This window comes from Anser brachyrhynchus (genome assembly GCF_964034855.1).
Source record: "Anser brachyrhynchus genome assembly, chromosome: 10".
Lineage (NCBI taxonomy): Eukaryota > Metazoa > Chordata > Aves > Anseriformes > Anatidae > Anser > Anser brachyrhynchus.
Window position 1 is genome coordinate 14324643 of NC_137705.1, and position 22898 is coordinate 14347540.

General features: G+C 40.4%; 2 protein-coding genes across 14 annotated transcripts in view; one reads left to right on the plus strand and one right to left on the minus strand.

Moving 5' to 3' along the window:
- LOC308200382 (6-phosphofructo-2-kinase/fructose-2,6-bisphosphatase 4) overlaps positions 1-3414 on the plus strand; it is a 49475-nt gene extending 46061 nt beyond the window's left edge. For all 8 annotated transcript variants that reach the window (XM_080606064.1, XM_080606063.1, XM_080606066.1 and 5 more), the window contains one exon: positions 540-3414. In XM_080606064.1, the coding sequence (XP_080462190.1) occupies positions 540-599 (60 nt within the window). In that variant the 3' untranslated portion in view covers positions 600-3414. The remainder of the gene's footprint in view (positions 1-539) is intronic.
- Positions 3415-5065: 1651 nt separating this feature from the next.
- The window catches only part of PRKCD (protein kinase C delta), a 65828-nt gene continuing 47995 nt past the window's right edge, over positions 5066-22898 (minus strand). For 5 of the 6 annotated variants that reach the window (XM_080606051.1, XM_080606053.1, XM_080606052.1 and 2 more), the window contains 14 exons: positions 19425-19581; positions 18733-18764; positions 17986-18071; positions 17163-17292; positions 16405-16505; positions 15101-15191; positions 13605-13738; positions 12705-12878; positions 12063-12154; positions 10486-10548; positions 8144-8282; positions 7137-7325; positions 6760-6888; positions 5066-5615 (listed from right to left, as the gene is read on the minus strand). In XM_080606051.1, coding sequence (XP_080462177.1) covers positions 5457-5615; positions 6760-6888; positions 7137-7325; positions 8144-8282; positions 10486-10548; positions 12063-12154; positions 12705-12878; positions 13605-13738; positions 15101-15191; positions 16405-16505; positions 17163-17292; positions 17986-18071; positions 18733-18764; positions 19425-19581 — 1676 coding nt within the window. In that variant the 3' untranslated portion in view covers positions 5066-5456. The remainder of the gene's footprint in view (positions 5616-6759; positions 6889-7136; positions 7326-8143; positions 8283-10485; positions 10549-12062; positions 12155-12704; positions 12879-13604; positions 13739-15100; positions 15192-16404; positions 16506-17162; positions 17293-17985; positions 18072-18732; positions 18765-19424; positions 19582-22898) is intronic. The other variant, XM_080606056.1, reaches the window with a different exon arrangement.

Consider the following 22898-nt stretch of genomic DNA (forward strand, 5'->3'; position numbering starts at 1 on the left):
GCTTTCTGGCCGTCGATGTCGAGTTGTTTCTTGAAGCATGCCTGACACAAAGGAGAGGTGACTTTCCCTCCCTCCAACTTTTGTCAGTTTTTGTCTGGTTTACGACTTTTGCTATGTGGCTTTGTTCTTCTCTTATACTGTACGCGTGTCTGAAAGGCTAGAAGTGATTAGAAAAAAATGATTAAAAACAGTGGTTATAATTTATTTATTTGTTTTTTAAATATAACAGTGTGATCTCCATATAGTGTGGAGAGACCGATTGTCCTACCGGACCTGGTGTGATGTGTGTCTTTGAGATGCTTTTCGAGAGAGGCTTGTTGCGTCTCAACAAAGCACGTGGAGGCTGGGACGAGGTCAGAGCCTGGCTTCTGATTTCTGTTCTGGGCTGGGACCTTTCGTTTTGTTTTACAAGACACGTTGAGGAAATAAGCATCAAAACTTGCTTAATTTTTGTTTTGTGTAATAGTTGTGTGTTGAGCCAAGCTGTGGCTGATCATGAGACTCATGCTTTAAAGCCCTTTTTGTCTTTAAATTTGCAGAACGTAGGCGTGGACCGATCGAGAGAAGAAGCTCTGAGGACAGTACCTAACCATCTATAGCTGCAGTTCCTGCTGGCAGCAGCCCTCCCTCCACCGCGACAGCGTTAAGTAGCAGCTCGGGTCCCTGAGAATGGAGACAGCGTGCTGAACGCTGAGCAAGTTGGAACAAATGCGCCTCCCCTTCACTTTAAGACATTTCGAATGTGATTCAGCTTCTTTGGAGGAAACCTGTAGTTCTGGTTAACTCCCAGTGCCGAAAGGTATTGGTAAAAAGATTCATAGAAGCAGAGTAATGTTGGTTTTACGTTTTCATATGTAAATTTGTGCAGTTTCAGTAGCTTTTATTGTTGATCTGTGGAATACTGCAAGATGGCTAATTGCCCGTGTCAATTTTACTGTCAGATTTTAACTAGATTTTACTTTCTTTTAGTGTTTTTGTAAGAGTTCCTCTTATTTTTACTGTGAATGGTTGCCTAGAATTACACACAGATTTTTTTTGGTGGCGTATTTAACACGTGAAATTCTGCATTTTGAGCATTGGAGGATTCACGTTGCAAAAGTACTTTAAATTGGAAAGCTCATCAGTCACGTTAGCTTCTGTCTCTTACAGTGACTTTTGGTTTACCAACCTCAACTTAAATTTGTATGGGATGGGGAGACTTACCCCTTGGAAATAACACCATTAAAAGTAGACTTGCTATCTGAAAGATTCTGCGGTTCTAGCAAGATTTTAATGTTTTCCAGGAACCAGATGTATTTAGATCACAGTGGAGGACACGGAATTAAGTAATGGCTGTGGGATACAAGTGTGAGTGTAAGACAGCAGCCTCGGGTAATGAAACTAGAAAGAGAAATGCCCCTTCTGCTGTGGCCACAGGAGGGGATGAGCAGCTTTCTGAGACTGGGAGGTAGGGAAGAAGGATTCAGACTGCCAAAGGCTGGAGAAGCTGCTTTTCTTACTAGTGCTGTGATTTTTTTGGCAGTTTTTGGAATGAATTTCAACATGTATGATTCTCTTTATAGCCACATCTAACGTATATCAGGAAACAGTACAGAAAGGTTAGGTGGCATTTAACCTTTCTTACAGCTCATGCTAGAAAAACAGTAGGTAAATTCTGAAATTGTTTTTTAACAAGGTGCACCTACCTTTTTTTTATTGTTTTTAAGCAACCTTCCACTATTTAAATTCTTTGCTGCTCTTTTATATTTCTCTGTGAAACTCCAGTGCTAAAAATGGAATTTTGTATGTCTGTTGAGGCTACAGCCCTCTGACTGTACTAAATCAGTGTATTTTGTATGTGTTACCAGACAACTGAAGTGAGCTGCCAACACTGTTGCTGGCTCGTAGTTCTTGAAGTGAGAACTATTTTTTTGTAGATAGACCGTGCTTTTGTTTTTTTTTGATTTAAGGACTTTTCTTCAATTGATTGAACTTTTACCGTGTACATTGTTGATTTTTTTTAAAGAAACTTTTTTGTTTGTTTGCTCAATTCCTGTGTGAAATAATGGGCCCTCGTAGTTTTGCAGGGAAGGGCTACATTGTCTTCTGTTTGTGCAGGGTTTATAAGATAACGTGCTGCTGTTGTGATTTGTTTTAATAAGCTAATTTCAGCAATATGTTCAGCTCTGGAAGTAAGCCATATCACATCGCTGGGTTTCATTTCAGAAGAGGAATGGGTAGGGCGTGAAATGACCAGAAACACTTGCTTCAAGTGCTGCTGTCTAGAGCTTTGTGTGTGTGATCCGTTAGTTCAGTAACGCGCATTTCAGATCTTTATTAATTCAGCTGTGTTCATAGCTCTTATCTGAGGAGAGAGACCACACAGCGCTGCTCAGAGTAGTTAATTTATTGATGCATAGTAAACAAGGCCACCTTTGTGGCAAAGTGTAGGAATAACATCCCCCTGTCTGATACCGTGCGTGCTTCGCGTGGGAAGCGGGGCAGTGCTCCAGGCAGCCCTCGCTGCTCTGGAGCTCTGCCATCCAGCCACGACCAGGAGTTGTTTGACAGCTTTTAAATTGAAAGAGTCAGGGTTTATTCTGCGTTACAGGCGGCAGATCCCAGGATACTATATCAGAAAAGCAGGGTTTTACTATCAGGGTGTGGTACTTGAACCTGGTTGAAGAAATGTGGAAGGAAAGGTTTCCCCTAGTGAGAGGCGAGCCAAAAGGCTGCTCTTCTGCACTGGCAAGCACAGCTGGAGGTGTCTCCCCTTTCTCCTTTTCTTTGTTTTACCTCTAAACTTTCAGAGGTGCTGTAAAATTCCCTGAGGCTAAATGTTTTATGTATAGTAGGTATTTTTATAGCCTGCTTTTGAATATACTGTGATGAATGTTTTACTAAGTGGGTGTTCAGTAAAAAGAGTTGTATACAAGTGTAAATAAACTGTTATGCTGATACTTGAAGAGAAAAAAGTACGAAGTTGTCTGTTCTACTTTAGGAAGGTACTTTTAAACCATTGACTGCATCCAACCCTTTCTAGCTGGTAAGAGCAAATGTAGACAATGAATGTAAATGTGAAGCAGTTCTCCCCAATGCCTAACTACCTTTCTGGGGAGACACCGTTAAGAATGGCAGATCATCGTCCCTGTCTAAAAGCTGCGTACGTCCTCCCCTCGTGTTCCTGACCATGCAATACTGACCGATCTGTCACTGATAGGGGAGGTAAAAATCCTTGTCCTGGCCTTGCATATTTATTCCCATGTGTATTTTACTACCTTTTGACTGTTAGTACACTTGCTAGCTCAGATGCAGTCTTTAGAATGGGGTTAAACTATCTTTTCTTACATCATTGGCCTTCGTTGTAATCTTTCAGACAAATGTAATCATTTGACGTTTGATCCAAGTAATAAAGATCAAATGCTACACCTTGCACTGCTGTGTTTCCTTCTGTGTCTGTTACGGTAGCTGAAGTGCCAGGTGAGGGTTCCTGCAGGTCAGCTGGTTTCCACAGCTTTCTGAAGTGCAGGAATTGTAGCTTGTTTAAAACAGCTTATACATAAACAGAAGAATTAAGCAGCTGGTAGAATAACTAACTTTACTCAGATAAACTAACTGTAATTTAAGTAACAAACTCAGTAACTGAGGGAAAAGTTGGAAGAATGCATTAAATAAAAGCACATCAAGATTTGTCCACACAGTGGAGCAGAAAGGTAAGAAGACTATTACCTTCTCCTTGTGACTGGTATTTTAAGATCTGACTCATGTGCTTAAAGCTACAATGTTCTGACATAATCTTTCAGATGCTGCTGGTGTTTTTCAGAAGGCTGAAAATCAACAGCAAAACGCTGCCTACTGGTATGTATTTGCATGTGTAGGTTAGATGGCCTGTAATTTGCAGGGACGCTTGTCATTCAAAAAGATAAGGACAAAATGAATAGTTTGTAGTTTAGAATTACATCCTCAAATTGTCACATGTTGTTGATCATTATACTTTTGCGTGGTATTCACCTTGTAGTTTCTCTACTCTGGTGTTGTTTAATATGTTAGTGTTTTCTTTAACTGTACATTGTATGGTTGTGGGGGAGGCTTTCTTGTTTGTTTTAGTGCTTTCAGGCTGCTTTCTGGACAAAAAAAAAAAAAGAGAAACAACTTGAATTTTCAATATGTAATTTCTCAGCGTAGTGGGAGGACTCACCTGGTCTGAAATGCATGAACTAATCTCTGTCTACTGCCCACCAGGTGGCCCTCGGGCACAGCCGTTCAGTGGAGGCAGTCCAGAGGCCGTGCAACTGTACAACCTGCGGTGCTTTCATTTCTGGTCGCTCCAACCTGAGCAGGCTCCTGTAGCAGGTCAGTGCCCCACTCAGATGGTGCGATCAAGGTGACACACCTGGTGAAAGGGCACAGTGCTGCCGCTGGCAAAGAATACAGCAGCTACTTCTTGGAGGAAAAATGCCTCAATTGAGGTCCCTCTGTAGAACTGGACTTTTAATAGTGGAAAGTCATATTCCCCAGTGGTATGCTGCTGCTGGATACTTAGACCAAACTGTCTAATGCTTCTGCTTCCTCAGAGTAAGTATTTAGAATAACCACCAAAGCCTGGCACACAGAGGAGAGGAGAGGAGCTCCAGAATACTTCCCAGCTACACTCTAGCCGGAGACCTGCAGAGGTCAAAGTGGACTGGAGTTACTCTATCATGCAGGTTTTTTTAAAAGCCCTTTTGGTGGAAGGGAAAAAAAGTTTGTTAATTTTTCCCAGACTTGTAAAGCCAAAGACTTGAGGTTTTTATTAACTGCAGTAGTCAAGGATATTATCCATAGGAGTGGCACTGGCTGCTTTGGGTGAGAGACTGCAGTGTAAGAGTGGCACTTCCCCGTTGCCCCTAACAATTAAGCATCTCAGGCTTCAGACTGTTCTGTGAATCTTTGCTTTTCCTTAATTCTTCATTTCCAGTAGTTCTCCTAAAATATTTGTATTATCTGTGTAATTGAAGAGGGCTTGCAAATTATTATTTTTTACTGTAGATTAAATCAACTGGAGTTTAACTGAATATTTCTAGGGAAAAAAATTCATAGTCAGGAATGAAAGTTTAACATAACTTTCTTTTAATTGAAGACAAATAAAAGAACCAAGGGCTCAAACACTTTTAAAAAGACATATTATGTTCCCCAATGTCTTCCTCCGAGCAAAATATACAGCATATATATATATATATATATAACATAACTACATTCAAGTAACCAAACAATTTACATTTTCCCAAATAGAGAAAATAATGCACATGATTCACATACCTTAAACCCAACCATGCATAAAAGAACACTGCCAATAAATCAGCAGCTAGACATAATTAATCACACTATTGTGTTATTATTCTGAAGTATTGACAACATCGTTGGAAGGGTAACACTTAGCACTTGGAGTTTTCTGTTCTTAATGTTTAACCCTGCTTTAAAGTCCAACTGTTCAGAGATTATTTTTCTAAGATCTGTTCAAATTTAGGGTTGATAAAAGAAAATCCATCAAATGCAGACTGATCCATAGACTCGATCAGGTTTTTGTCACTGTAAGATAATCTTGGCTTTTCATTTAGAAATTCTCTGTCGAAGTTGTTGTAGTCACTTGCTGACTTCTGTGTTAAACAGAGAGGGAAGATAGTTTGAGACGATAGTTGCAAATTTTTTTTTCCAGAAAAGATTGCTAAATATGAAAGCTTAGCAAATTATTTTTCAAACCCTGCTGAAAAAAAAAATCCCTTTGCCTATTTTAAACAATACTATAACATTACAACTGGGAAATTACTACCTGTTGGTTGAAAACAAACAGCACTGGGTTGCTTTGGAAAAGAACCACCTGGATATGTGATAACGTTTCAATGAATTAGCCAAAGATTCTATCTTGACAAAAATCAATGCATTTACATTTAAACCCAACATTCCTTGGCATTAGCAACATTTTTTTTTTAAATTTCTGAAAGCATTTTAAGGTCTGCATTTGTTCAGCTATTGCAGCTACTTTGTGTCTAGATAAAACTAATATTTGTGCATATTTCCTAAGAATTCATATTATTTAAGACTACGTTCTACATTCTGAACCTCCAAAGCTTATGGGTTGCAGGATTCTTAAACTTCCAGAGCCCATCTGTATGGGAAAATGCAACACGAAGCCTCCTGTTCTCAAATGGAACACCTCTCCTGCATCAAGTATGTAAGCACTCTTTAAAATGTACTTTCCTTCCAGATTGTTTTATCCATTCTGGTACTGGGGTGGAGGAAAACTGATTTGAATTTTTAATGTGAACTTTTTGTGACGAAGCAGTGGAAGCCTGTGGTGACACAAATCAAGCAATGGATGGTTTGTTCTTTACACACTTTTTCAGGTAACACTAGGGATGTGCATTCAAAGTAGCTGTAAGTTCACCAGTATGGAGAATGCATCTTTTTCTGAGCTGCTCTAGTTGAAGTTAACTATCAGTAAGCACTAACAGTGCTAACATCAATGCATACAAAACACTGCATTCATCCATTGATCTGAAAAGAATGGATAGCAGCACTATTCATTATTTTCCTGAAGACAACGGTAGTGAAGAGGTTTCTTAAAGCTGTATAGGAAGATGGTCTTAATAGGAAGATTTTAGGGTAGAAAAGATTTCAGGTTTCAGAATAAACTACTGTAAGGATGTTTTGAGCAAGTTGGAGGATTCACCCATCACCCCTAGGTTGGTGACCAACAGACATGTGCAGCACTGTTACAGGAACACAGAATAATCCACGTACCACTTTTGGCTTGAAAGGAGGGTCTACCTCCCTCTTCTCTAACGCTGCCCAGTTGATGGTTTTGAAAAAAGGATGGTCTCGGATATTCCCAGTGACCCCGAGTCGTCTTGTTGGATCTCTTTCAAATAGCTGCAAGACAAGATAGCCAACAAGGCCTTACATCCGCTCAAAAGGTAGGTGGCAGTGGAAGAAATAACTGGTATACTGCTGAACGAACAAAAGTTGCTAACAGTACACAGACATTAGTATTAAGGTCACCTGGCTTTCCATTTGTGTCATCTGCTAACATGGATAAACAGCTCCTTTTAAAAGCCTAGATTTGTCCCTACCTGGAGGAAATAATGGACCGTGACCCACTCATCAATCTTCAGCCTTACCTTTTCTAGTATGTCTTTTGATTCCTTGGTAATCCAGCGTGGGTAGTGAGGTGTGTCCACTCGGATTGACTCGAACAACTCATCTTCATCATCCCCATGGAAAGGGGATTGTCCAATAAGCATCTCGTACAGCAGGACCCCAAATGACCACCAGTCCACAGAGAACGTGTACCTCAAGCCTTGCAGAATCTTGTTCCACAGAAGAGGGGCAGGGGAAGAAATATGGGTAATTAGTAAAAGACAGAAGTATGTACAAAAAAACAGATCAGTGAATTTAAGAGGGAATCTTTTAATAACTAGCATATCTAGAGGGAAAAATCCAGCAGTCTGAGAGGATTGTTGACACTGAAGTACAGCTGTAGTTTTCTGCTCAGCTGCTGTTTGTGGAAACGTGGACAGCTCAGTGGACAGATCTTTGCTCTCATTCTGAAATTTCCTCCATTGACTTTAAATACCATTGTACTTGGAAAACAGCTGCTCTAGTTTCATTACAAGATAATAAAGTAGGGGAAGGAAGGAACGTGTGGCAATGAAAGCAGATTATTAACCAACAGACTTTGACATTTATAGCTTTAAAAGCTAACTACCTTATTTGACTACTATGCAAATCAGATAAAAAGCCAACTATGAACACAAGGAATTTAACTCTCTAAGATTCTCCTTTGAATTCTGGCTGCTTGCATCTGCTTTATCAGCTGCAGTGCACATGCTCATTTTGCAGGAGTCCTGCATGTATGCTAGCTGTAAAAGCAGAAAAGAAAACTAGTTTTTCAACAACTGAAAATTTTAACATTTCAAAACCTATTAAAAAAACATTGTAGTACTTGTAAGTATTCTATCTTCAGAACCCTCTACAGAAGAAGGCATCCATTTTTTTTTCTATGCTTGTTATTATTATTATTACATTTTGGAATGATTATTCTCTAAAGGGAAGAAAAATCACAATGGCCATTCTAACATCAGTCTATTAAATCTGCCCCTGCAGTATGTGGTGGTGACGTACTGACCTCAGGAGCAATGTAGTCTGGGGTCCCACAGAATGTGCTTGCCTTGTTCTCACCAACTACATTTTCTTTGCACATTCCAAAATCAGCTATTTTGATATGGCCTTCTTTATCGAGCATCACGTTGTCCAGTTTTAGGTCTCTGCAAAAGGTATATTAAAAAAAAAAAAGAGACATCTTTTAAGGACAAGTATGTCATTTTTGTATTCAGATGCATGCGGTTTCTTCACAGATTAAAAATGCCCTCCCTACGTTGTACAAAGAGGCTTTTCAAGAAAATAAATAATCATCTATCAACATAATACCTGCAAAATTGTACTTTGATACTTGGAAGATGGTAGGGAGAAAAGAAGAATTATCGCTTGTAAGCATAAGAAAGTGGCTGAGGTGTGTATATAGCATGCCCATATAATCCTCATCATCTGCTTTTACATCCAAAATCACACCCAGTGCTTCTGTTGCCTCTGGACGGAGGTGTGAGTTAACGCCTCACCAGCTAACGTAGCAGCGCTACACCGGACTGTGTAGCTCAAAAGAAGGATTGTTGGATTCTTGGGGCATTTGGCACAAGCATGAATATTCAAAGCCTGCCCAATTTTAATATTACGTGTGACTTGCTCCTAGTTACAGCACGAGGGGGAGTTCATGTGCTGCGGCCACAGTCTGTGAAGTGCCTATTCATGCCTTTTTTTTACAGAATAACAATCCTCAATCAAGGAAGAGCTTTTTAACAGTAGTTTCCAAAAGCTACATTCCCTCCCTTTGACTGCAAAGTGTTTTTCGTCCATCTGGCTGCAAAAGCGCATACCGAAGAGGGCAGGCTGAAGAGAAACTGAACAGCCCTTCTGCTTACCAAGAAAGCCTTGAATAGAGCAGATTTTACATAGGAACAGGGCAGTCTTTTCTCTTTGTTAACTTGAGCTTACAGTATCAGCTACTTACGCTGCCAAAAGGGTGAGCTGCAGCTTGAACCAAGAGCCCCTGCTCTAACACAATGTGCTATAAAACCTGTGTTTGGACATCAGCTGCTGTTCACCTTGAGTAAACTGAATATATTTCTGAGACAGGGAAAGCTCATCGTAATGTAGGGCACTGGACTTACCTAGCTGCAACTTCTAAAATCTTTTGTATGGGCGTGAAGGATTTACTTGCAATGCAACACCTACCTAAAACCACTACAGTCAGGGTCAGTGACTATACTGGTAAACTTCCTGTGCAAGAGGGGAAAAAGTACCTTTGGTTTTGCTGATGTCCTGTTGATAAACGGTACCAGTTTGTCTGAAAATATTTTATACTGTGAAATTTCACTCTAGAAGCACTACTTTAACACAGGGGAATTTAACAGCAAGCCTAAAAATATATAGAAAACTTGGGATGGAAAGACTTCCCGCAGTTAACAACATGTCCTGGAGTTTGGTCCCTTCCCATGTATAAACCTGCAGGAGGCAGTGGGAATAGAGCTGGATGCATTAAGTACCTTCCCAGGCTATGGTTGTCTTCTCTGTGAGGCAGAAAGGCTTCGAAGAATCACCTTTCTTCATCAAGAAGTTTTCTGGTAACATTGATCCTCCTTACAAACACTTTTTTTTGGTGAAATACAAGTCTAACTTCAGAAAACTGCTTTACAGGATGGTGCTCCACCAGACGTTTCCTGTTTCTATAAAGGGAGGTGGGCAATAGCGGACATCGTGGGGCACCTTTACCTAAGGCTATGCAGAATTTGCTCTCAAGCACGCACCTGTTATCCTTCATACTTGTTTGTTAGAGGTAAGAGCTACCTGAGCAAGTAGTTAGCAAACAGGGTTTTAGAGCTGAGGTGGGGTGAAAAGGCTGGAGAAAGGAAATTGAGAGGAAAAAACACATCTTAAAAACAAAACAAAAAATTCTGATCTCCTGTAATGTGGATATTTACATTAAGAAACAGTTGGTCAGGATCTGCTCCTTGCTGTTTAAGAATCTGGTGAGGCAGAAGCATCAATTCTCTGCTTTCACATGGAAAGTAAAAGCAGAAGACTTCCACCTCAGTGGTTTTCCAAGACCGGTAGGAACTGAGACCCTCAAGGACACTCACCATTGCCACCAAACTCGAAAGACTTGTGACGTGAAGGGAGTGTTTAAAAATAACAGACAAAACTGCTTTTGTGTAATGTAAATAGCATTCCATCATTCTGGTTGCCAAGGAAAAGACACAAAGATACAGATTCATCTCAGGCATGTTAATGCCCTTGGAATAACATCAGAACTCTGACAGACAGTTTTTACTTGTTACATCAATCAGTAACTCAAGCATGCATGAAGTGCTAAGACAATTCATAGGTCCCACGCTGGTGCTAGCTGGTACTCACCTATAAATAATGCCTTTGCTGTGAAGAAACTGTAGCCCACATAAAATTTCAGCTCCATAAAACCTGAAAAGACCAAAACATCTTTTAGTCTGTCTTTCTCAGTTAAAACATGAGACAATGCAGCTGGCCAGAAGAGCTGCCATAAACTTCACGCAGTGAAAATTACCGTACACTTCTTTAAACACTAGGAAAGAGAAATCCCATATTTAATATTGCACCTGTATTTATACGGATGGATGCTATAATCTGCAAGTTAATTTTCACCACACATCTGTGGTGTCTAATGCCAAACAGTAAAGGGGACACCAGCTTTCTTTAATGCTTCCTTCCCCTTCCATTGGGGAACACTGTCCCTTTTCTTTCAGTTTTATGAGAGATATGCATATGCCTTCTGAAAGATAGCTACTGGGAGGTCAGTACTCATGGGGCGGCTTCAGGAGGGACGGCACATTAATGGCTATATTTGGAATGGACCTCAACTGCCTACACTCCTATACCCACCCAATTGCAGCAGACAGAAAGCATTGCTGTTTCTCCTCAAAAAGGTGGTGTTAATCTACAGGATGTGAAGAAAAACTCTTAAGGAATGCTTTCTCCCCCTCCCAGGATGTAAACTTCATAATTGTTAAAAAAAAAAAAAAAAAAGTGATTTTCACTTCTGTATTGCAGAATGAATGTTGACCCAAAACTTGAGAAATATGTACAGAAAATTCCAGGAGAAGCTGCTAGAAGTTTGCTGAAACACAAGTAAGTTGGGGGACTTTGTCCAGATTTCTGCTGGGGAGAGTCAGAACAGAGCTAGCCCTGACCCATGAGGCTGGCTACTGCAGGCTGCTTTTTATGCTGGTCTTCTTGATCCAATCCAATCCAATCTGTATTTCTTAGTTAGCACAGTAATGCAAGCTGTTTTCCAGTCGGTTACACTGGTGCTTTTGGGCAGATCCATTACCCCACCCTGCGTTACTTTTAAGGTCTTTCATGAACCCATTCAAATTGTTCTAAAACTAAAAGTTACAGTTACAAGATGCAAAACCATTATATAATTGTAAGTCTTCAGCTTCAGTTACCTTCAAGCCATAGGTAACGGACAAAATGACACTTGTTAAATGAAGTGTTTTCCCATTTTAATTAGTATCTTGTAGAAAGTGCAGGTTATCTTCCTGTAATATTATGTCAACTTATCAGTAACAGTGATATATTATTTACTAGGCTCCCCCTGCTCCCCAGTGCTGTTTTCTTAGGAAATGAATTTTTCCATGACAGTACAGCTTTAGTGTGCTTTAAGACCATATGTTTTCATTGCTGGCTTATGTTGAGGTTTACCTAGCATCTCCACATACAGGTGTATCCTTTCAAGCAAAACATCACACTGCTATGCAAATGATGGAAACCTAACTCAATACGTCATTAAGTGAGCTTCATTGTATCAAACTGATGCCTATAAAACACATTTTCAATCATCAGACACTGAAACACGAGTGAAAGACTAACAGCTAAGTGGTGCAGAACTAGAAGTAGTAAAACCACAAAGATTATAACAATTCACGGGGATAGGGACTGAAGTGCTGTAGACTTACGTTGCTCTGTAGAGATCAAAACGCCCTTTGTCTTGTATGTGGAACATCAGGTCTCCCCCATTGAGGAACTCCATAACGAAGAACAGATGATCCTGTTTGCAAATAATCAGAGAATGGAAACATTATTGATGCTATCACAACCGCACCTCAAGTAGCAATCTGGCAGTGGGGACCCAGCAGCCACTTTCGTCCTGTCCTGACGTATTTCTGTTTCACGCACCCCTAAGAATGCATGAGGCTGCTGCAGGTTTGAGTAGCGTGGTCTTGCAAGGCTAAGGAGCTCACCTCGGATTCTGTGGGCTTCTAGATTTAATATAAATATACATTCAAATATATTTCCTGAATTCTACCTATGACAGTCATCTTTGCTCCCTTCACTGAGGATAAAGCTAGGGTCAAGGTTTTAAATTAAACTGTCTCTTACTCCAGATCGTGTAGATGTTACTCTGATCTCATTCTGATCTCGTCAGCGTATATGGGTATCGCACTTTCCACAAGGCTTGTGAACTATTACACAGAACACAAGAAGGGGGATTTAACTCTTGCATCACTAAAGTTATTTTCACTTGACCGTTGGTAACAGTATCCATTAAAAGGCAACATCTGTTGTGTTGCCCTTGCCTTTTTTTTTCCTCCCCTTACCTTTGTCTGGAATGTGCAGTAAAGGTGTGTGAGAAATGGATTTTCCCATGCAAGTGCTAAAACCCGCTTTTCCACCATGGTACATTCCACATCATCGTCAATCAGTACCACATCTTTTTTCAGAGCTTTGATAGCAAAGAATTCGTTCTTCCCTTTCAGCTCAGCAAGCAGAACCTACAAAAAAACAAAGATGAGATTACAGCATGTGTGGAAAAGCCTGTTGCTGATGATATCAGTAAGGAGAAGTCAAAGGTGTTTTTAGCAGTTTGGTTTTTTAGTAGTTGTGGCAGCTATGCAAATGGTGAGATTTGGCAAGGTGAAGCTGCTGGGCATAGATGTGAGGAGACAGGGTACAAGGACCTTGTAACACAGGCACAGCAGCTTCCAGGGCAGTTTTTCTGTCAATGACTTGTGAGAGTATGAACAGAGGACGCGTAAAGTCTGTTCCTTCATTACAGCTGGAGTTTCACAGATGACAGAGGACAGAATCTGTGGAGGTCACATCACCCTCGGACAAGCACAGAGTAAGCAAGGAGCACAAGGAGCAGAGGCAGATGGGAGTGGAAGGTCACGCTGCTGTCCCACATTTCTCTGCCATTGCTCTGGAGCATTATGAGGCCATTTCGGTAGACAGAATGTGAACGTAATTGCCCTTTTGGATAAAGGGCTATTCCTCTGACTGGGCTGAAAACCCCTTGTACGTTATGAAACACTTCTGAGTTCAGACAAGCTGAACGTAAAGAACTTCCAGTGTCTTTGACAGAGATGGCTATATTTTGTTCTCTTAAAATATTATCTACTCAAGTGGCTGTAAGACCTTTCTGGTTAACAAAAATAGCCCATAATATTGCAGAGATCAAGCAAGGCAGTCACCTTAAGCTCTGTAAATTTGTTACATACCTTTCCAAAACTTCCTTTCCCTAATACTTTATGGAAGACAAAGCTGTCTATGTTGAATTTTCTCCTGCTTGCAATTCGTGATGCTGTCTTGGCTGTGCTTCCCTCCCAGAGTTTATCGTACTGGCTGTTATCTGCTAATTGAAACAGGGAGTTTAAAGTTCAGCATATACAGAAAAACTGCGTGACTCAGATTCTCTATTAGGAATTAAGTACTGACATACTATTTCAGTTCATCTGCTCCTGGGATATTAGCAAATCTAAACATACAGGTCAAATCATGTAGTTCATAATAAAGTTTAAGTTACTGAAGTATATTTGATAATGTTGCATTTGGATCTGTGATTGTTTCTGATGCTGGCTTTAAGCAACACATATGCAGGAATTACAAAAATAAAGGGTCCTAAATTTCCCCTATTGCTAAGATTCAGAGCATAGTTTAGAGAACAGAGTACTTTACAAGGACGGCTTGTATTTTCTTCTGTTAATAGAAGAAGCTAGTCCCTCGAAGCAGAGAGGCCGTGAAAAGATCTGATTTATGCTTGATCCTGGCTAAGAAGCATGAACATACAGGTTAGGCTTGATTATATCCTAAAATTAACTTTTTTTTTTTTTGCACCCCTGCTGCACAGATCTCCTGTGCCACCAAGACACTCTGATGGCAATCATGAGATGATACCGGGTCCTGCACTTTGGCCACAACAACCCCATGCAGTGCTACAGGCTTGGGGCAGAGTGGCTGGAAAGCTGTGCAGAGGAAAAGGATCTGGGGGTGCTGGTTGATGCTCACCTGGACACGAGCCGGCAGTGTGCCCAGGGGGCCAAGAAGGCCAATGGCATCCTGGTTTGTGTCAAGAATAGTGCAGCCAGCAGGGCCAGGGAGGTGATTGTCCCCCTCTACTCTGCTCTGGTGAGGCCGCACCTCACCAGTCTTTGTGAGACTTTTACAATGCTGGAACTCTTTTAGCAATATAAAACCAAAACAAAACCAAACAAAAACAACAACAAAGTAAACCCTTATTCTGAAGCTGAAGCTTATTCTCTATTCCAGGTCCTTAAACTACCTCAGCTGTTTAACTGCAACTAGTCTTTTGGCTTAAATCCTAAAATTTGCAGTATTGTACAAAGGCCTCTAACATTCTGTGAACAAATTGAGATAGTTAACAATATTCATGACATTTCAGTTACAGAAGGGAGAGGTGTGTTGTACACGCACGTCTGATTAGCGAGCCATCCTCTGCTTCCACCATGGGGAACCATGCCACGAAGAATAAAGCGAGCGTTTTGCATAAAAGTGGGTATGCTCATGGACTAAAAATACTGGTGTTTGTCAAAAACTATATAAGCATTTTGTGTGGCCAGGTAAAAAGAATTATGTGCATATTTTTTTAACAATGCTTGTTCAAAAGATATTATCTAACATAAGGCAAGAATGAATAAATAAACGTGACAGTTTGTACAGTCTAGTAGGCAAATGGCTAAACAAAAATTTTTCTCACCTGTTGTATCTCCTCCTTTAGGTTTCTTATCAAAATCTTGGTAAATACCAACACTTTCTACAGGTCCAGAATCAGACCTTCGTGTAGATTTCTGAGGAGGAAGGGAACATTTGAAATTATATTTGCACTATTACTTTAGAAATATTTACAACAAAAGCTGTTAAATACAACATCATGATGGCAGATGGCAGTATGATCATTTCTTTTAAATAATTAACTCCTAGTACATAATTCTTCTCAAAATCTCAAAATGTAGTTCAGACTATTTAGCCACACTTTTTACAGCTTCAGCCAATTGCTTTACTTTCTTCACTGCAAGAAAATATTAGAATTCCTGAACAGTCTATGTAATTGTCTGTTGAAAAACTATGAAAGTTGTAACAGTTTGAATCCACAGTGAGAATAATTGCTTGGTTTGAATCCACTGTGGGAAAGCGTCCCCTTGGACTAGTGTTTGGGTTTTGAAACACAAGGTGGGAACCACTGTCATTCTGAACACGCTGAAGACAGCGTGTGACATACTTCTTGAGCACATGCAAACAAATTTTATGTATGGAAGATCCCCAAGATCAAGTTTTAGTAATGAGCAGATCGAGTTTTTTTTTTTTTTTTTTGTGTCGTGAAAAAGCTGGTGTAACAGCTCTCACTGTTTTCAAAGTAAATATCCTGTGAAAGCTCAGGAATGCTCAGCTGACAGGAAATACTGTTGGCTTTTACGATATATTCTCCTGTTTTAATTTCAGAGCTTGTGTCTGAATCTTTATTTGCAAGTCAGAAGTTGACGGTAATCCGTACACAAGAGACGGCTATGCTGCAGCAGGAGACCAACAATGTAAACTGTGGGGCCTGTGTTAATTCCAGAGGACTTTTCTGTGTGTATATATATCAGATTAATAAAAATGGAAGCTCTCTGCTCTATTTCTCCTTACTTATTTAATTTAGCATTCAAAGGGAATTCTAAAGTTGAAGCGTGGGCAGACTTCAGCTTTATGCTACTACTGTTTGAATGCAATCAAACAAGGGGAGAAAATAACCTTGGCACCGTTAAAGAACCAAGTTGTATTTCAGGAAAACACAAACCTTCTGTTTAAAAATTCTTTGTCAGGTGGGATGTTCTTCCCCCAGCTTCTCCTCTAGGCTATTGCCATCTTTGTTAGTCTCTCTATAGGTCAAATTAAGAAGAGAAAGCTGTTTCCATTGCCTCAGGCCCAAATTTCCATTCCCCATAAAAGTGACATGTGAAAGGGAAGTAAAAATAAAAAGCTCTGAAACCAAATTGCATGACAAACAGCAATAAAGCATACCTGGCTAACTTGATTTAAAGCTTCAGCTAGCAACTTCTGGTTTATTCCACACAAATTTGCCACCTTCTTTTGACACTTATGATGCACATTCATCCCACATTCTAAAAGAAATGTACAGTTACACAAGCATCAGGAAAATACTGGCCAACATTACAACAAAATGGCTGTTCTGCTGTGCAGTTCATAAACATTATAGCAAGCCCAGATTAGACACTGATTTATGGTTCTTAATGAAGTTGTAATTTTAGTCTTTAAGCCAATGAAGACTACAAAAATCTGTTCAAAAGGAAGAAGTTGCAATTGTTTTTTTTTTTCTTCTCAAAATCTTTTCAAAAGATCCTCTTAACCAAAATCTTAAGAAAAGATCATCTTGCATTTTTGTGGTAGAATTATAAAAATGGTATTTACCACGAACACTTTAAAGACACTTTTAGGTGCTACCTTGAGTCAGACTCACCAAATTTCACCTATTCCCAGAAGTAATTTCAATTGTATGCAAGATGATACTTCTACCAGGTTTTCTGACTGCATGAGCAGCTCACCTTGGCTGAGTGGTTACATGAGCCAAGTGCCTAGTTTTCTCTCTACTAAAAGAGAGTGTTTAAACAACACATGGATGAGATAAATCTCATTCTGTATAACACATATACAAATGCACCGTGTGTAGCAATAGCTAATCTCTAGTGGGGGGCAGAGAGAAAGAGACCACGCTGGAAAAGCAGGAAGAGGTCCGAGCTGCCTTCCCTCTGCCTCCATACCTTCACATTTGAGTCCTTGCTTGACGAGCCCCCAGAGCAGGCTGCCACAGTGGTCGCAGAAGGTAGGGCTCATGTAGTTGTAAACTTTGAAGCGGTGAGGCATGTCGATGTTGAAACGTTCCTTCTGAAACTGTTGGCAGGGAGAGGGGTGAGCCACTTCACCCAAAACAGGACCAGCTTCTTACAGAAAATAGCTTGGATATTACAAAGCTACAATAATTTAATCCTCAATACCCCAGCCTTAACATACTGCAAGTAAGAAGGTGGGTACACATCCCACCCTAACTGGACAGTAACTGAACAAAACCATGCTTTTAGCAGCATCTCTTTACATCTCACCACATTAGCAGTGAACGTGAAGCTACATGCATAAACCGCTTGGAGTTTAAAAATATTTGAGACAACTGTGTGAGGTTTTAGGGTCCTGACAAGAGTGAAATCGATGTTGTAGTACACTGATGAAGGATAGGAGAGTCCCTGTGAAATGCACACAGAACGTCAGGAAGAGATGTCATTTCACCCTCACGATGCGCCTCTAGGTGTAGCAACACACCACACACAAAACATATCCAAGAGAAAAATTCATCCTTCATCTAGCAGGGAAAGAAACAATCAAGCAATACTACCCACCTTCTTGCAGGGCTTTTAAGCGCATTTTTTGCTTAAAAGTTTCCTCCACTACACATTCCATGTAATCATAAAGAGAAGACAGTAGCTTAGTTGTGCAGCCAAGTAGCTCCCAAAATGGACTTGGCTGTTTCTACAGGTTTTGTTAGTTCAAGAGTATTTAGTTACACTCTAAATACACTGTTCCAGCTCTTACCATTGTGTCCCTGCTGTTGGCTGCAGTACCAGTACACCTCCCGATGATTTTATCAATACATTTCTTATGAATAGCAGCATTGCATTCTTCAAGACATGCATAAGAAAAAAAAAGGATTTCTTCAGATAATACGTACATAGGATGAAGTGTTTGCATTTCTTAGCACAACGTGAGAAACACGCTCCTTTCCACCATAGCATACACATCAAAATAATTTCTATCAAGATGATGATCTTCTTAAAGCTGTTTCCCCCCATTCTCTGTTATCATAACCTCTATTTCTACACTAAATCTGCCTCCACTTGGCAATGCTGTCAGCATTTGATAATAAGAGGACAATATTCTGCTTTTGATCCTCTTTGATGCCTCCCCTGCTGTTTGGAATACTGCACCGAGATATATGCTAAGTTAAAAAGTGCTTTTGAATTTTGCTGTAAAACCCATCAATAATTGTAATTCATTTTAGAAAAGGTTTCACAAAAGCTGCTGTCATATATGACTGCAACTTTTCAAACGCATTACACACATGAGAAGAATAGCTAAGTCTAAATCTTGACACTAAAATTTCCGGTAGGAATCACAACTAGAAAGCCTTAAGTTATCACGCAAAATTTATGTTTCACATCTACTAACAAACATGGTGATCATGCACTGTGCCACGCACATTCACAGATTTTTCAATAGTGAATACTAGATCTATAAAATAATGTAGAAGGTCATACAAGAAAAAGGCAAAAATCAACTTACGTCTACATTTGTATCCCTGCTTGTTGAGTCCCCTGAAAAACAAATGATATAGGAAATCGTATAAGCTTGCTAGAATGAAAGTTTTTATTTTATTTTTACCATGTCAACAAATACAGTCTTTGCCTACATAAATATTTGTTCCAATTAAGAAACTGATCTAATTTGTGGTATTCAGAATCCTCTGTCTTAGGAAGGCAAGGCTTATAAGAAAAGGTAGAATGTTCTGAAAAACCATCACATTAGGAGGAAAACCCCGAAAAGTCAAAGTTTCAATTACATGGGAAGTCCTGATCTGACTTACTATAAAAACAGCCTTCCTATGAAAGGGACCCAGCTTCTTGCTCTTGATGGGCCTTTACTCTGCTGTCAGCCACCTCACATCTCAAAGTTTGAGCACTATTTTGTCAGTTCCACCCATCTCACTCTTTCGTGAAAGAGCTGCTGTTGCTTACAGGCCAAATTTCACTTGTGATGCTGATGGAATTTTTGCCAGTTATTTCAGATCTATTTTTTAATGTGAAAGAGAAGACTATAGCTCTGAAGCATAACAATACTCATAGTAAATAAATTATTTCCATCTCTCTCATACCACGGATGAATTTACACGTCATGTTTTGTTTCAATACACCTGAAGCGAATTTTACAATTACTAATCCTTTGGGGGTGGGGGAAGCTTAACACTTCCTTCTTACCATACAAAGTCTTTGCAGACAGAGCAAAATGTGGGTTGTCCAAAGAAGGTAGCAATAAATTCATGATTTTTGATGTAGTGGATTTTCGCTTGCTTGATAGCTCCTCTCCTGTTCATAGTTACTGTTCCCTCTTCTTCCCTCATCGACTGTTTGCAATCTAAGGGGGAGGAACGAAGACAAGGCATACTTTTAACTCTTGAAGTTATGACAAAGACTAATACATGCTTCCCCAAAACCTTCAGTTTGTTTTTCTGTTTCCAGCTCAGGTCTCTATTCCACGCGTCCTTGCAGACTGTCAGTCCAACAAGGGCGGAGCACACACATGCGCTGGCTCCTAAGGGGTCTCCATGTTCTTGTTTGCAGGCAGTTCCCACTCCTGCTCATTCAGAGGAAGCCTTCAGCCAACAAGCTGAGAGGAGGAATCAGGAAAAGTAGTACAGCCTTGCTAGAGAAATGACAACTACAGATGTTTCTTGAAAAATTGTAAGCTTTGCTACTTTATGATCTATGCACAAGATAAAATGTGTTTTATTGGAAGCAGGAGGTCTTCTCCATCAGTAGAAACCTCTTCATGCTCTGCATGCCCTCCTGCACCTGACCTTGAGTCAGCACTGGGCCATATGACTGTTCCATTTTGACAGAATGATGAGTTTCTTCTGGCCTTCAAAGTCATTACACAGTGAGGATAAATGAAATTTTCTATTAGATATTCCCATTATGCTAACTCATGACAAGTCTTGATGCTATGTCTGTCAACACATCCCAGTCTCATTCCTCTCCCTGCCAGCCACCACAGGATTATAAGTATATAGTACTATAAATACTCTAGTAACAACAGTATATGCTGGAGATATACAGTAGCGTATAGTACTATACTACATACAGTGTAGTATTACCCAAGGGAAAAAAAAACCGAAAACAAAAAACATGAACTTTTAAGGATCTGAGTCCAACTGGCTCAATATAGGCCCTTCACTATGGGTTCTAGTTATTTCCACTAATTTCCAAGGAAGCTTCTGAGTTTCTCTTCCAAAAATGAGTCTCTTACATCACAATCTTTCAGCCGTAACTCAAGACTCTGTAGTTTTACTTACACATTTTGAAAACAACAGGAGGAGTTTGTAATGGAAATAACCACTTAAAGGTGCATCAAACAAGACTGGGATTACTGGTAATTTAACTGTAGGGCATGTTTCTTTCAGATAGAGAAGAGCTGATGAGGGACAATCCCCATCCGGCAGGGAAAAAAAAAAAAAAAGCTTGAGTCTACAATGGAAGCAAATGGACTGCTAACCACATCGGCTCTCGTCAGCAGCTTAGGGTCATAACCTGGAACAACGTGGACATGGTTCACAGGCTGCAGGTGCTGCAAAGCTTGCAGGGTGAGAGCTTCCACGGCGATGGAGTAAGAAGAGAGCCTCAGAAGGACTTTTCCCACTGCCAACACAATTGGTTTAGATTTGCTCCGTGGCATTGCTGCCTGGCATCAATATCAGTCAGCACTTTGCTTTCTATATTGATAGAAAGAGATTCCTTTGCCAAGTCACATTAACCACAATGCCTGCATTTACTGCAAAGTTACCCAGGAGCTGTTTTTCTTGTTGCTAGCTGTGCTTGTTCTTCATCATTTTATCAGCTGGCTGCCACTGTTGCTATTCCAACAGACCGCTGAACCTGGAGCACAATCTATCATTCGATACCATTTTGAGTCTCCTGAGCTAATTCATCAGCCTGCAGCAGCATTTGCCGTCTTAGAAAAGAAAGGGCAAAGTCAGTTCAGGGATTGAGGAAAGACAGAATCACAGAATCACACAGAATCAGAATCACAGAACCGTCTAGGTTGGAAGAGACCTCCAAGATCATCTAGTCCAACCTCTGACCTAACACTAACAAGTCCTCCACTAAACCATATCACTAAGGGCTACATCTAAACGTCTCTTAAAGACCTCCAGGGATGGCGACTCCACCACCTCCCTGGGCAGCCCATTCCAATGCCTAACAACCCTTTCGGTAAAGAAGTTCTTCCTAACATCCAACCTAAACCTTCCCTGGCACAACTTTAGCCCATTCCCCCTCATCCTGTCACCAGGCACATGGGAGAATAGACCAACCCCCACCTCGCTACAGCCTCCTTTAAGGTACCTGTAGAGAGCGATGAGGTCTCCCCTGAGACTGAGACTGAGCATTTTACTGCAAAGGAAGATCAATAGAGGGTTTTACCACCAGGTATTAATGTTCTTTTCTGAGAAACTGACCATCTGGTTCAAAGAAAACCCCACCCTGTCTTGCCCTGAAAAGTTCATAATGACACCCTGACACTACGTACACCACTTCCCCTCCAGGAACAGGATTCATTTCTGCTGTTCAAACAGGCTACTGAGTTCACCCAGCAAAAACTCCCATCAACTGCTGTACTTCAGTTTGTCGATGTCTGCCAACAGCACTATCTTTCTGTTAAACCCTGCTGAGCAAATACACAGGCCTCACCCACCGTCCCTCAAATGCTTCAGGAAAACCACACGCTGAAATGGGTGCGCGAGGAAAATGATGTCGAGAGCTGGTAGAACTTCATATTGCCTGCTCCATGGAAAGGATGTCTTCAGAAGGGGGATTCCATCAGCAACAGCAACAAAGCAGAGAAAGGTGTGTTGTTTTTTCACGTGTATTCTAAGGTACCCTGTGATGGAACAGATTAGGGACAAAAATCTTCCCAACGTCTGAAATCGAAGTGTTGAATGAGAAACAAACAGGATTCACCAGGTCAACAGGATAAAGCTTCACCTTGTGTTGATAACACAGCAATTTAGCATTGCTGATATTGCGTGCAAAGTTCCCAGACAACACTTCCGATCAGGGTACAAGAAACCATACGGGAAACATGGTGTTTCTATCCTGTCTTGAAAACTGATATTGAACTTAGTAGAAATCTATTAGACTGACATCCATTTTTAAAGGATAATTAGTAAACTAGGCTGCATCACTTACTTTCTTTGTGCAAAGAAAAATAGTGGGAAAATAAATGTTTTCCTTAAGCATACTTTGACTGTGAAAAATCACAAAAAAGCACAGCAAAACTTCAAAATCTGCATGTGAGAACACACAGTCTTCACAAGCAGCTGCGTTATTAAATACCTTTGCCAAAATCAACCAATATATCAAAGCATAGCTGAAAACATTTTTGTACGCTTCTGAAGAAACTGAGAGGTTTGGACAGCAGCTGCAGGTCATGTGTATCTGAACCCAAGATGGCTCTGAAACGATAGTATAGTTCATTTCTATTTGCTATGAGTATGTTTAGCAAGTTACCATTTAATGTGTACTGCTCCAGAAATTTTTCAGAAGTTCAGCCAAGAACGGACTCAGCTAGGGAACAGAGGCTTTATTTTAGAGATGCAGAGAGAATTGACAATTGCGAGGAAGTGAATTTTCCAACAGCAGGGTGTAGATGGTGAGAGAGAGGAAGAAACGCAGAGG